At 56.6% G+C, this 13,385-nt stretch overlaps 3 protein-coding genes across 3 annotated transcripts; 2 read left to right on the forward strand and 1 right to left on the reverse strand.

The window, feature by feature from the left end:
• Positions 1–236: 236 nt before the first annotated feature.
• On the forward strand, positions 237–3,618 carry DICSQDRAFT_99735 (uncharacterized protein; the record flags this gene model as incomplete). The annotated part of the gene is made up of 3 exons (XM_007362290.1): positions 237–355; positions 405–1,425; positions 1,476–3,618. The coding sequence occupies 3 exons, from the start codon at positions 237–239 to the stop codon at positions 3,207–3,209; spliced, it is 2,874 nt and encodes a 957-aa protein (XP_007362352.1). The 3' UTR covers positions 3,210–3,618.
• An 89-nt stretch (positions 3,619–3,707) lies between these two features.
• On the reverse strand, positions 3,708–5,775 carry DICSQDRAFT_178204 (uncharacterized protein; the record flags this gene model as incomplete). Its single annotated transcript, XM_007362291.1, has 2 exons — positions 3,708–5,398; positions 5,460–5,775. The coding sequence occupies 2 exons, from the start codon at positions 5,773–5,775 to the stop codon at positions 3,924–3,926; spliced, it is 1,791 nt and encodes a 596-aa protein (XP_007362353.1). The 3' UTR covers positions 3,708–3,923.
• Positions 5,776–6,792: 1,017 nt separating this feature from the next.
• DICSQDRAFT_52748 (P-loop containing nucleoside triphosphate hydrolase protein) lies at positions 6,793–13,336 on the forward strand (the record flags this gene model as incomplete). The annotated part of the gene is made up of 36 exons (XM_007362292.1): positions 6,793–6,971; positions 7,027–7,144; positions 7,200–7,862; positions 7,943–7,975; positions 8,173–8,205; positions 8,285–8,429; positions 8,503–8,553; positions 8,602–8,668; positions 8,727–9,219; positions 9,274–9,387; positions 9,441–9,482; positions 9,535–9,606; positions 9,662–9,773; positions 9,823–9,902; positions 10,019–10,298; positions 10,361–10,484; positions 10,545–10,625; positions 10,687–10,789; positions 10,841–10,883; positions 10,936–10,956; positions 11,082–11,147; positions 11,197–11,280; positions 11,332–11,491; positions 11,548–11,596; positions 11,648–11,720; positions 11,775–11,812; positions 11,865–11,879; positions 11,929–11,953; positions 12,010–12,211; positions 12,273–12,353; positions 12,407–12,470; positions 12,523–12,576; positions 12,632–12,818; positions 12,970–13,044; positions 13,105–13,166; positions 13,220–13,336. The coding sequence occupies 36 exons, from the start codon at positions 6,793–6,795 to the stop codon at positions 13,334–13,336; spliced, it is 4,206 nt and encodes a 1,401-aa protein (XP_007362354.1).
• Positions 13,337–13,385: the final 49 nt, after the last annotated feature.

The following is a 13,385-nucleotide window of genomic DNA, read 5'->3' on the forward strand; positions in this document are numbered from 1 at the left end:
ACCAAATAGGGAGATGGCCACCAAACAAGGACAAAGCGGCGGGATTAGGCGCCCGTAGGGGCAAGCGGTCGCGTGTGGTCGGGGTGGTCGACCTGAACCACGACACGCGACTCACGCACGGCCTGCATGCACATCTCCCTCGTTTCCCTACGCATCCTCTCCACGCCTTCCAACCCAAATTCTGAAAAGTTATCTCAACTGACTGCGCGCTCCGCTATATTGAAAACGCGAGGTACATGTCCTTCTCGAGCACACCTCTCGGTCAAGGCAGACGTCTAGATCACCATACGTTCCTCAATAAGAACAACCCCAACGCCCCTCCCCGTCGTGCGATACCCACCTCATATTCGTACGGGTGCGTCTCACACGCGCATATATGTGCGCGCTTGCTGATAACAGTTAAGAGCACCTACCGTCGGCTCGCGATCGCCCCCCAAGCCAGATAGAGCTCCGCTGCCCCAAGAAGACGACACGGAAGAAACCGCCCTTATCCGCTTCGCACGTCTCAAGCAGCGCGATCAGGCGCAACAACCCTCTCAGGCGCAGCCATCTCGCTCCGTGGGTCCCACAACCATTAATCCACCTCAGCCTGAGAAGTGGACTGTCCGTGACACGTCTGTTAACATCGTCAGCGCATTCAACCAGGCCGCGACATCTACATCCTTTGACACGAGCGCTGCCAACACCAGCAACGCAAGCAATAACAGCATGAATCCAAACGAGGCCTGGGCCTCCGGTGTCCGGAAGCCGCCCATGGTCCCCCGTAGCACCTCGGTCGAGTACGAGAAAGAGACGCAATCCACCGTCAACCGCCGACTCGCCCCTCCCCCCAACCGACTGCAACAAGCGCGGGTCGCACGACCAGTCTCCAAGTCCGCATCTATCCGTCATGTTCCCGATTCCGAAGAGGAGGACGATGTGCAGCCGAACGGTCGCGCGAAGACTCCTCTGGAAGCGGGGATCGATATTGTCAAGCGTCTCGTTCCTGCCACCTTCCTCCTCCGCGAGCGATCGCAGGAGCCAGACAATTCGTACCTCTCGGTGCACAACGGCAACGAGAGCACTCGCGACCAGTCGAGCTACGACTACTCGGCTGAAGAGCGCGAGTACCAGCAATCGCAGAAACCCCCTTCACGAAGGACAGTCGCCGCACATCGTAAGGGCCGCATATCCGTAGACAACAAGGCTTACCGTCCGTCCATGTCGGATCTGGATGAGTCGGACGAGGACTTCGAGGAGAATGGGAAGAGGACGAGGCGGAAGAAGAAGAAAGGTGGGGCAGTAGGAGGTCCCCTAACTACACTGCCCGTCGCGGGGTACGATAAGAGGAAGAAGAGAAAGAAGGGCGGTAAGGAGAACGGAGCCGCCGGTGAAAGGGAAGGAGAAGAAGAGAGCACAGAAGAGGAGGATCAAGTTAGCGAACAGGTGCGTCGTCGCCCGAAATCATTTAGCAGAATGTCTCAAAACCTAGACAGCGATCGCAGCGCGAGAATACCTCAACTGCGAGAGCACCATCAATATCGCGAGGGTCTGTTCCACCTCGGCAACCTTCCGTCTCCCGTCAGTACGATTCGAGTGGTCTGGACCAGTCTATGGATATAGAGGGAGGGCTGGGGCCAATCTCCGAACTCGATGAGTTCCCACCACAGATCGACGGCGCATTCCCACCTTCGAAGCCTGGGTTCTCCCTTGGAGCAATGCTTGGCCGATTGGTCCACGGGCTTGCTCATGTTGCTTACTTGGTCCTGCGGGCCATAACGACAACTGTGGCCTTGGCAGGCCGGGTGCTTGTACACCCTCTCCTTCTCAAGTATGCCATCGTAGGCGCAACCGTGTGGCTAGCATGGTATGCGCTTAACAGCGGTCTGCTCGATCCGCGCTCCCTCCCGTTCCCTCGAGGTCCTTCACGCCCCTACCAGCCTCCCGAAATCCCCGCCGCGGACCTCGCTGCCTTGTCGGCGCGCCTGCAGACTCTCGAGAAAGCCTTCGCGAGCCTGTCCTTGGATACCGAGCGGTCACGCGCATATATCGAGGGCGACTCGAAGCATCGCGCGGATGTCGCAGGTCGCTTAGGAAGTCTCGAGTCTCGTATTCAGAAGGAGGGTAGCCGCATTCAGGATACGGAGAGCAGACTTCGTGCCGTCACTAGCGACAACATCAATGCGGTAAAGAAAGAGGTGTCGCAGCTGTCTTCGCAATTGCAGGCTCTTCGCGACGCAGAGGCGCGACGGCCGTCCATCGGGAGCGACGAGGAGGCTCGCGCGAAGCTGAAGGCCTTGGAGGAACGCGTTGGGACGGTGGAAGGTGGTGTCAAGGAGGCCTTGGATATCGGAAAGAGTGCCGCCAAAGCAAGCGCGATCTCCGGGGCTGTCGCACAATGGTGGAACGGCTTGGCTACGGGTAAGACGAAGGGCGTCACTATCAAGTCCTCCGATGGACAGGACGTCACCTTGTTAATCAATCAGCTCGTGGACAACGCGGTCATGCGCACGTCGAAAGACACGCTCGCACGCGTCGACTTCGCCCTGCATTCCGGTGGTGCCCGCATCATACCCTCCCTCACAAGCGATACCCTCGAAGTCCGTCCCTCCGGTCTCCGTAACCAGATTGTTGGCCTCATCACTGGCGGCAACGGATATGCAGTTGGTCGTCCTCCAGTCACCGCGCTACACCACGAGATTCACACAGGGCACTGCTGGCCGTTCGAAGGCTCTCAGGGACAGCTTGCTGTGGCGCTCGCGGCCCCTGTATACATTACCGATGTCACCATCGACCACGTCCCAAAGGAGGTCGCGATGGACATGCGCTCTGCTCCGAGGCAGATGGAGCTTTGGGGCCTCATCGAGGGCAAGGACAACATCGCGAAGGTCCACGAGTGGTACGAGCGGCGCGCCGCCCAGCGCGAAGCCCTCGAGGAGGCTGGCCAGCCGGTCCCCCCGAACCTCGTTGACGACATCGTCTACCCTCGTTCTCTGCCGCAGAACCCCGAGTACTTGCGCATAGCGAATTTCACCTACGACATCCATGCTCCCGACTACATCCAGACGTTCCCCGTCCGCGATGAGATCAAGGAGCTTGGTATCGACTTTGGTGTCGTCGTCTTGCTGGTGAAGAGCAACTGGGGCAAAGACGAGTTCACGTGCCTGTACCGTCTACGTGTCCACGGAGAGAGGATAGGAGAGGTTCCGTTGCCGTATCCTGAGGAGTAGATGTGAGTTGGCGCAGGTATTTGGCTGAGGAGAGGAGAGGAGAGGAGAGGAGGAGGACGTGAGACGTCCGTCTACTCTTCCATGCACATATGCTTCCCTTCCTTCCCCTTCCCCATCGGTTCCGCCGTCGCGCTACCCAACCATGGTCCATGCTCTTCCTTAGTTTCGACACCACATCATCATCTGCACACCGCAAGCACTAGGCACCAAGCATCCGCATCAAACATAATGACCGTTATGACCTACTACCCTCTCTACCCCGCTTGTTTAATCCCTTCACTTATGTCTGAGTACCACCAGGCTTCAGGTTCTGTTCCTACCCTTTGCTCGTTACTTAACACCATGCGCTCTCGGCATTAGGAGAACAATTATCACATCCCCGCTGCCGTCTAAGCATGCTTCATCTTCCCGCCGTTTCCTCGCTTCAGGTGGCCTCTCGTTCTGCTTACCGCTACTTATGTCGTATCTGCTGTCCCCGTGGTCAATCCTGCTGTGGCAAGCTGTCTCAATGTATTTGTACCGTCCGGGAGCCAATCGATTTCGACATTGAGGTAATCGTCTTTATATGTTGGAGTGCAAGACAGCATTCCATAAATACTCTCCGCTAGATCTGTACATACGTGACAATAATAATACACCGAATTTCCTTTCAACATCGTTGCAGTGCGCGTCATGTCTTCAACCTCGCGTCGCGTCCGGCCCCCATGGCACACTTCACCAGCCGCCTGGCATATCTCGACCACCAGCCGCCGCAGTCGCAGTCGCAGTCGCAGTCGCAGGGGCAGATGCACCTCCTCCGGCCCCGCCCTCGCCCTCGAGGTTCAGCTCTAAGTCGAGCTGCCGCGCGAGCTCCATGTCCCGCTCTTCCTGCTCACGCAGCCGCCGCTTGCGCTCCTCCTCCTCTTCCTCCAGCCTGAGCGCGAGAATGCGGTCCTGCTCCTCCCTGCTCTGGCCCTTCGGCTGCGGCTTCGGCTTCGGCGTTTCCTGCGCCTGTGCCGGCTTCGGGACAGGCGTGGGCTGGGGGACGGGAGCCTGAGCCTGCAGGGGGTGCGAGCGCTGCGGGCTGGTCGCGCGGCCAAGCGAGCCGTCGGGGAGGGGGAGGGGAGTCTGGTAGCGTTTCTCGAGGTACGGGTCTGGCAGGTCGAGGCCGCGCTCAGGCGGGTGGGGCGCGCTGGGCGGGTACCCGCCGTACACTGACACTGGGTACGCTTGTGATGCGCGGTGGGGAGGTGGTGCGCCGCCGTATGGGGGATAGTCCTGGCGCGGCGGGGGGCCGTATGGCGGGTAGGACTCACGCGAGGGACTACCGAGGGGCAGGTAGGGAGCGCGCGGGGGCGAGCCGTAGCCTGGGCATCGCTGCGGCGGGGGCTGTTGCGGGGGCGGAGGCGAGCTGATCCCGCCGACGAAGTGTGCAGGGGGTAAATGTGGGCCTGAGCCTTGTTGGGAGTAGCCAGCGTACAACGATTGTGGAGGGTAGGGTGCGGGAGCGTAGTCATGGCCGTAGGGCTGTGGTTGTGCAGGCACGCCGTATTCGGCTTTAGGTATATGCGGCTCGGGTATGGGGGTGCGCCCAGGCAAGGGGTGCTGTGGTGCCGAAGCAGCTGGCTGCAGGTACGGGGGCACGGACTCGACGGGGGCGGGATAGGGCGCGGGGGTCCCATGTTGCAAGTATGGTGGGATGGACTCGAGGGTTGATCCCCTCGGACCGGGTACCTCGGGTACGCCAGTGACAGACGAGTGTGGTGACTGCGTAGGACGTGCAGCGCCTCCTCCTGGACGCAAATGTGCTGGAATGTTGTCAATGGACTGGCGCCCGTTGCGGGTAGGGGGAGGCGGGGACGTTTCGCGAGGGGCTTTCGTATGGAGTGGGTACTCTGGGGGAAGGAGGTTCACGTCGGATTTGGGGCTCGTATGCTTCGATGCGCCACCGCCAGGAAGCAGACTAGAAGGAATCTTGGGAGGGGATGCGGGACCAGGAACTAGAGCTGCTGCCTCTTCGGGGAGAGGGGGAAGCGCGTCGTGCTTGTTTGCGGTGGTGCCAACAACACCATTCGGGCCACGCTTGAGTCGGTCGGCTGGCTTCCACTTGGACGGACGACGCTGTGGTGGAGGAGCATTGGCGTAGTACGTCATCTCCAAGAAGATATCCCCGCGTTGCTGGCCATCCTCCAGAAAGAGCGGGACCCAATCTGAGCACACGGGAGACAGTCAACCACCAAGTACCTGAACCTAGAGCTGCAAGTCACGCACCATCGAATTCCCCCGTCTTCACCGTCTCCGAAACATCAAGTGAGCCTTTCCCAACGAGCTCGTCTTGACGCGGCTCCTTGGAGTAGATAACGACTTCGAGCTTCCTGGTGTCGTCGTTGGCGGTCTTCACGATCGGGAAGCGCAACTCTTCATCCCATACTGGATGCTGACCGCCCTTGACGTCAGTCGCGGTCTTCTTCACGACCTTATTCAGGGTCGCCTGGACATAGACATCTTGTTTCGTAATCGTGTGCTTGTCTCGTAAATTGCGAGCTTTGAGGACGACGACGACTAAGGTGCCGATTTCCCTATCCATCCTACATAGACTTCATCAGCGACCAGGGCGAGCGAGCTGGGAGGGACACGTACTGCAAATGGATGGTGATTTACGCTATCAAGGTCTAAGAAGAGGAAGACAGACGGCGCCTGTGACCCTTCTCTATGATCGAGCTGGGCTACTACTTGTTGACCTATGGAAGGTAGACTATGCTCGAAGCCTATGGCAGTGGTGGCGTAGAGCAGAGGATTTAAGAAATGGAGTGCTTCGCAAAGGATGTCACAGAGCAAGATATCCATGGTGGCGCTATGTGGATATACGAAGATAGCAGAGCGCAGTATTGTAAATCTGCCCTGGTTCGCACAGCCGCCGCTGGTGCACAACCAGTCATGAATCAGTCGTCGTTGACGAGACATCGCCCGTAGGGTACTGCTGCGAGTTTCGCATTGGCATCCGGTTTCTAAAGGTTGTTGAGGCATCAGTACGCAGTGCGAACTGCGCGCAATTTGGCTGCGATTGCAGGACTCCGGAGACGGCTACTGTACACATTCGTGGCCTTCCACGCCTGTTATTGACATTAAATACTCCAAGCAGCGACCGGTCCGGGAGGGCGAATGATGTATTTAGCGTTTGCAGAGTCATGAACCAGCGCCCCGGGTCGCTCGGAGTACTTCGGCAACGTTGCGCATAAACCGACTTTGTCAACTCATTCTGCCCCATCACTCGGTTTGCCACAGAAGCCCGAATACAGTATCCGGTACATACCTACGAGGCACTCGCCAAGGGTGAGCGATCGCCAAAATATCTATGATTAGAACTTCATTGGCCCACGCCCTGGCGCCTTGCCGTTTCGCTGCCGGGGAAATTGTGTCAACGTTATCTTGTTCACACCATGTGGATGCGCGCACGGAAGTAGAAGTTGAATAAATACTGAACTTCTGAGTTCCGTCCAAGGCCGTCCCCCAGCTGCCTGCCTGCTGGCGTGTGCACACGACCTCTCCCTCCACTTCCAGTAGCATCGCTTTTGGAGCTCGTCTCTTTCGTCTGCGTTGCACAATGTCGGATGGCGAAAAGCTCTCCAAGGTCGACTCGGCCGACACTGACGTCGAAAAGGGCGAGAACGAGCCTGTCAAGGACATCAAGGAAGTCAGGAACAACGCACCTCCTTCGCGGAAGTTTGACTTCGACACCGGCGAGGAGCGTGTCCGCTTCCGCCGTCATTGGTGGCAAATTTGGTAGGACTCTTGCTAGTCGTGGTGTACACTGCTAACTCGAACTATACGCATGCAGGGTTCCGAAGGGTCGCCCGCCGCCACCTCCTGCATCCTTGGACGATGCGACTATTATTCCACTGGTGACCGCGTCCATTTTCGCTATCCTGACATACAGATGGATCAATCCAATAATGGTGGGTATCTGTGTCCGCTACCGTCGTGTTGCACTGACACGCTCGTTCTACACAGACGCTGGGGTACCAGCGCACCCTACAGGCAACGGACCTTTGGAAAATGGACTACAGCCGTGAATCCGGCAACCTCGGACAGCAGCTGGATGAGGCGTGGGCGCGCCGCGTCCAGGCGGCCAAGGAATGGAACGCGCGGTTGGACAACGGCGAGATACGCCCCAGCGTCTTCAAACGCATCAAGTGGTCTCTCCAGGCTTTGCGAGGCAAGGGAACCTATGCCGAGCGCCGCGCCGCGCTTGAGACACACTGGCGCGAGGTTGACGGACGGAGGGAGGCCAGTCTCGCATGGTCGCTCAATGACGTCTTCGGGAGGGACTTCTGGTTTGGTGGCGCGTTCAAGGTCATCGGCGACACTGCGCAGCTCATGGGTCCTCTCCTCGTCAAGGCTATCATCAATTTCGGTAAGGAACATGCCGCCGCCGTCGCTGCAGGCCACAAGCCCCCGTCGCTGGGACGCGGCGCTGGTATGGCTATCGGGCTTTTCTGCACGACTGTCACGGCGAGCGTGTGCCAGCATCAATTCTTCTGGCGGTCGATGAACACAGGGCTGCTCGCGCGCGCGGCGCTCATCTCCTCTATCTACAAGCGGGGTATTTCGCTCACCGGGAAAGCTCGCACGACACTGCCCAATGCCGCCCTCGTGACTCATATCTCCACGGATGTGCGTACCCGGGGAATTTTTTGACAGCACGCGTTGCCTCGTTCCCGATACACGACGCTGACTCTATGTCAAATATTCAGGTCAGCCGAGTAGATGCCTGTGCGCAGTGGTTCGTAAGTGCCGCCCTCCGTTCCTAGTCCGATGCCATTTTTGGAATCCTCACTGATCGGCCGACCGCCCGAAACCCTATGTAGCATGCTGGTACGTAGTCCGCTTCCCCCGAAGCGCTCCAAAGGGGGTCTTGTACGGGCCCGAAACCTACGCTGACGCTTCCCGCTCGCTACCAATAGTCTGGACTGCTCCGATTCAGGTCACAATATGTTTGATCATTCTCTTGGTCCAGGTGCGTGCTCGGAGCACTTCGGCAACATAACCACAGCGCCTGTGCTAAGTGTCATTCGTCATCCTCGCTACCGTGGCAGCTCGGTCCCTCTGCACTTGCCGGATTTGCGCTCTTTATATTGATCATTCCGCTCCAAGAGCGTGTGATGAGTTTCCAGTTCCGGACGAGCAAGGGGTCACTCCGATGGACGGATAAGCGGGCGAAGATCATCCTCGAAGTCCTCGGTGAGTCTCGGTATGTCCAAGCGGGTGACATGCGTCGGTTGGGGTCGGTGCTGATGCAGGTATGACTGGGTAGGTGCGATGCGCGTCGTGAAGTACTTCTGCTACGAGCAGCCGTTCTTGAAGCGTAAGCGTATCCCGACGTTATTGTCGCAGAGGCCTAACATCCCCCCAGGTATCTTCGAAGTACGCGTCAATGAGCTCAAGGGCATTCGGAAGATCCAGATTGCCCGTTCTGCGAAGTGAGTGGCCAGAACCGTTGTGCCGTCCGTGCTGCAGGCTCACGCGGCTCGTTCCCAGCATCGCCGCCGCGTTCTCCGTCCCCGTCCTCGCCGCCACGATCTCGTTCGTGACGTACACTTCGACGTCACACGGCTTCAACGTCGCGATCATCTTCTCCTCGCTCTCGCTCTTCCAGCTGCTCCGCCAGCCGCTAATGTTCCTGCCGCGCTCGCTCTCCGCGACGACGGACGCGCAGAACGCGCTCATCCGACTCTCGCGGCTCTTCCACGCGGATACGAAGAGCCCAGATGACGCGTTCCTCATCGACGAGGAGCAGAAGTTCGCGGTCGACGTCCGGGATGCGACGTTCGAGTGGGAGGAGAGCAAGGACGTCGTGAACATGCTGTCGAACCCCAACGAGGACAAGAAGGACAAGCAGGACAAGGGTAAGGGGACGGCCCGCGGCGCGGAGACCCCGAAGTCCAGCGCCCCGTTCCAGGTCAAGGACGTCACGATGGCAATTCCGAGAGGTACGCTCGTGGCGATCGTCGGCTCTGTCGGTAGTGGGAAGGTACTGTCGGTCTCGTATGTCATGTTGCTCTCACCTCGTCTCACAAGTCCACAGTCGAGTTTGTTGCAAGGCCTGATCGGCGAGATGCGCAAGGTCAAGGGACACATCTCTTTCGGCGGTCGCGTCGCGTACTGCTCTCAGACAGCATGGATCCAGAACGCCACTTTGGTGCGTCTTATCCCATGCATGTTACTGTGCCGCGGCTCTGACAACGCTTACAGCGCGAGAATGTTCTGTTCGGCCAAGAATTCGAGGAGGAGCGGGTACAGTGACTTCCTTCCCCGTCCACACATGATCATGCTGAGCCCGCGGTAGTACTGGAAGGTCATCGAGCAGGCATCGCTCCTGCCTGACTTACAAGTATTGGCTGATGGAGACTTGACGGAAGTATGTACGCTCCTCTCGTCTGCCTTCATAGATGTCTTATCACAATCTTGCACAGATCGGTGAGAAGGGAATCAACCTGAGTGGTGGCCAGAAGCAACGTGTGAACATCGCTCGTGCACTGTACTTCAACGCGGACATCGTCATTTTCGACGATCCACTCTCCGCAGGTACGTACCCCGTTGCGTAGACTACGACCATATGCTCACGCACGTATAGTCGATGCACATGTGGGCAAAGCACTCTTCGCTGACGCTATTGTGGGCGCGCTCCGTAACAACGGCAAGACGGTCATCCTCGTCACGCACGCCCTGCACTTCCTCTCCCAATGCGACTACATCTATACATTGCAGGTATGTTTCCGCGCGACACTCTGGTGTGCGATGCCTGATTGGCCCGTTGCGTTTTTACCCAGAACGGAAGGATCGAGGAGCAAGGAGCCTTTGCGGACCTTATGGCTAACGGCAAGGAGTTGGCCCGTCTCGTGGCTGAGTACGGTGGCGAGTCCAAGGAAGAAGAGGACGAGGACGAGGCGGAGGTGGAGCTCACAGACGCCAAGCAGGAGGCACCTGGGCAACTTAATGCCGCGAAGAACAAGGCCGAGGCAGTGCAGCGCAGTGGCGCCGGGACGGGCAAGCTCGAGGGCCGTCTGATCGTCAAGGAGAAGCGTACGACTGGCTCCGTGAGCTGGAAAGGTGAGCTCCACTGCTTGGTGGTCGACACGGCGGGACTGGCGCTGAGGATGGTTGTGATGCAGTCTACGCCGACTACTTGAGGGCTGGAAACGCGTATTATACCGGCCCTATCCTCGTCCTGGCCTTGCTCGCGATGCAGGGGAGCAGCGTCATGAACAACTATACACTTGTCTGGTGGCAAGCAAAGTACGCGTGAACAACTACCCTCCTACTACTCTGTCTTGCTGATTGACGTCTGTTGCACAGCACGTGGGACAGACCGAACTCGTTCTACCAGATCCTGTACGCATGTTTGGGTATCGGCCAGTCACTGTTCACCTTCGCATCGTAAGCTTAACGACTGCCGTGAAAGTCACGTACTATTCGTGCTGACCACTCAATGATCCAGGGGTGCAATCATGGACGAAATAGGCTTCTTCGTGTCTCAAAACCTGCATCACTATTCGATACGAAACATCTTCTATGCGCCAATGTCGTTCTTCGACACGACGGTACGTCGCGTCGATATTTGCGGTCGATACTCACTATTGACCCACATCTAGCCCATGGGTCGTATTCTTAGCGTGTTCGGGAAGGACATTGAGAGTACGTCCTCAACCTCCCGAGATCTCGCATTCTAACTCATCCTCAATCGCAGACATCGACAATCAGCTTCCTGGTAGGTACAGAGACATCGCGTATGATTGTCAGCTGATACTCTCTTGCTGTGATGTATAGTCTCCATGCGTCTTTGTAAGTCGTTCTTTCCTTCTCACGGTGGACCTGAGTCTCACTGTTCACTAGTCGTTTTAACTATCGCAAACGTGGTCGGAAGCATCGTCCTGATCACGGCGGTCGAGCACTACTTCAGTAGGCATCGTTACGTATTCACGGATGTAACTTTGCTGATCATGTATAGTCATTGCGGCCGTTGTCATTGCCCTTGGGTATAGCTACTTCGCCCAGTTCTACAAAGCAAGCGCCCGGGAGATGAAGCGACTAGGTGAGCCAGTTCATATGAAGATCCTCGGTATCGCTGACGTTATTCAATCAGACAACATGCTAAGATCCCTTCTGTATGCCCATTTTGCTGAGTCGCTGTCTGGACTAGCCACCATTCGTAGCTACAGAGAAGTAAACCGCTTCGTCCGAGACAACGAGTACTTCATCGACTTAGAAGATAGGGCAGCGTATCTGACGGTCACCAACCAAAGGTCTGTCAAGTGCGAATACCTCGATATATCTAGCTAACGAATTGCGATTCGAACAGATGGCTTGCTATTCGTCTTGACTTCCTTGGAGGCATCACGACGTTCATCGTGAGTGTACTGAAGTCATACGAGGAGCTTCTGTGACTAAGTTCAGGATAGGTCGCAATCCTTGCGGTTTCGAACGCCTCTGGAATTGACCCCGCTCAGATCGGTCTCGTCTTGACCTACACCAGTACGTGATTGTGTAGGCATTCGAAACTTTCGGAGTAGCTCATGCAGTGGCTAGCTTCACTGACTCAGCTCTGCGGTATGGTGACTCGACAGGTACGTATTTTCCCCTCACGAAACTAGTAGCATTTGACAAGCATCCTTGCAGTCCGCCGAAGTGGAGGTATGTTCCTGCTCACGTCGTCGAAGGACCGTCTCTCATGAATCGTTAGAACTACATGAGCTCCGTCGAACGCAGTACGTAACTCTTCATGCAATTCGCGGCGTAGCTGTTCTCATCTGAAGGAACACAGTCTTGCAATACAGTCGGGATGACGTGATCCCACAAGAGGCTCCGCATGAGATTCCGGATCACAAGCCTCCTCCCGAGTGGCCGGCAAAGGGCGCGATTGAGTTCAATCAAGTCGTCATGCGATACAGAGCAGGGCTACCGTTCGTGCTCAAAGGCCTGACATTGCAAATCAATGGAGGCGAGAAGATAGGCGTTGTCGGCAGGTACGTCCAGCTGTTCCCGACCTCCTAAGTGAGATGTGCTGGGGCTGAACTTGTCAAATAGGACGGGCGCTGGAAAGTCGACCTTGATGCTAGCATTGTTCCGTATCGTAGAACTGACGTCTGGATCCATCAAAGTGGATGGGTAAGCGTCTCCGAGGTCACAGAAATTATATTGTATTGACGCTTAGTCCTCAGGGTCGATATTTCCAAGATTGGTCTGAAGGACCTTCGTAGCAAAGTTTCTATCATCCCTCAAGATGTGCGTACATTGCTGGAGACGGTCCACTTACAAATATTGACTTCTCTTACAGCCATTGCTCTTCAGTGGAACGGTTCGATCCAACCTTGACCCTTTCAACCTCTATGTGAGCCAGCCACAGCCTCCGTGGCGATTGATTCACTGATCTGAATATCTTGCAGACGGACGCCGAGTTATGGGACGCTCTACACCGTTCTTTTCTGGTCGAAGGTCCCAAAGCAGATGCAGACGGCACGCACACACCGACGTCCCGCTTCAACCTCGAGACAGTGATCGATACCGAAGGCTCAAACCTCAGCGTCGGGGAACGCAGTCTACTCAGTCTGGCCCGTGCCTTGGTCAAGGATAGTCAAATCGTTGGTGAGTAGAGCCCCCACGATTCATGCTCTTCGAGACCCTATGTATTAACAACTTGAATAGTGCTGGATGAGGCAACGTAGGTCTTTCGGTGAAACAGAATGGGTTGTTAGCTAACAATTTATATATAGCGCCTCCGTAGATCTTGAGACAGACGCAAAAATCCAGCACACTATTCAGACTCAATTCCGCCACAAGACGCTCCTGTGCATCGCTCGTGAGTTATTTCACTCATGCTATCAGATCACTGTCTTCTGACTGCTCAATTGCCTAACAGACCGCTTGCGCACGATCATCTCTTACGATCGCATCCTCGTCCTCGATTCCGGAAATATTGCGGTTAGTGCCCTCAACCTCTGCAGCTCCAAATTATTGACTCACATCTATTCTAGGAGTTCGACACGCCGCAAAAGCTCTTCAACATGCCCCATGGTATCTTCCGTGGCATGTGCGAACGTAGCGGCATCACACTCGAGGAGATCGAACGCACGCGGTCGAAAATGATGTAGCCTTCAGGACACTTGGCAAAACGGCATGTTGGTTCGCGAAGATGACATA

This window comes from Dichomitus squalens (genome assembly GCF_000275845.1).
Source record: "Dichomitus squalens LYAD-421 SS1 unplaced genomic scaffold DICSQscaffold_4, whole genome shotgun sequence".
Classification (NCBI taxonomy): domain Eukaryota; kingdom Fungi; phylum Basidiomycota; class Agaricomycetes; order Polyporales; family Polyporaceae; genus Dichomitus; species Dichomitus squalens.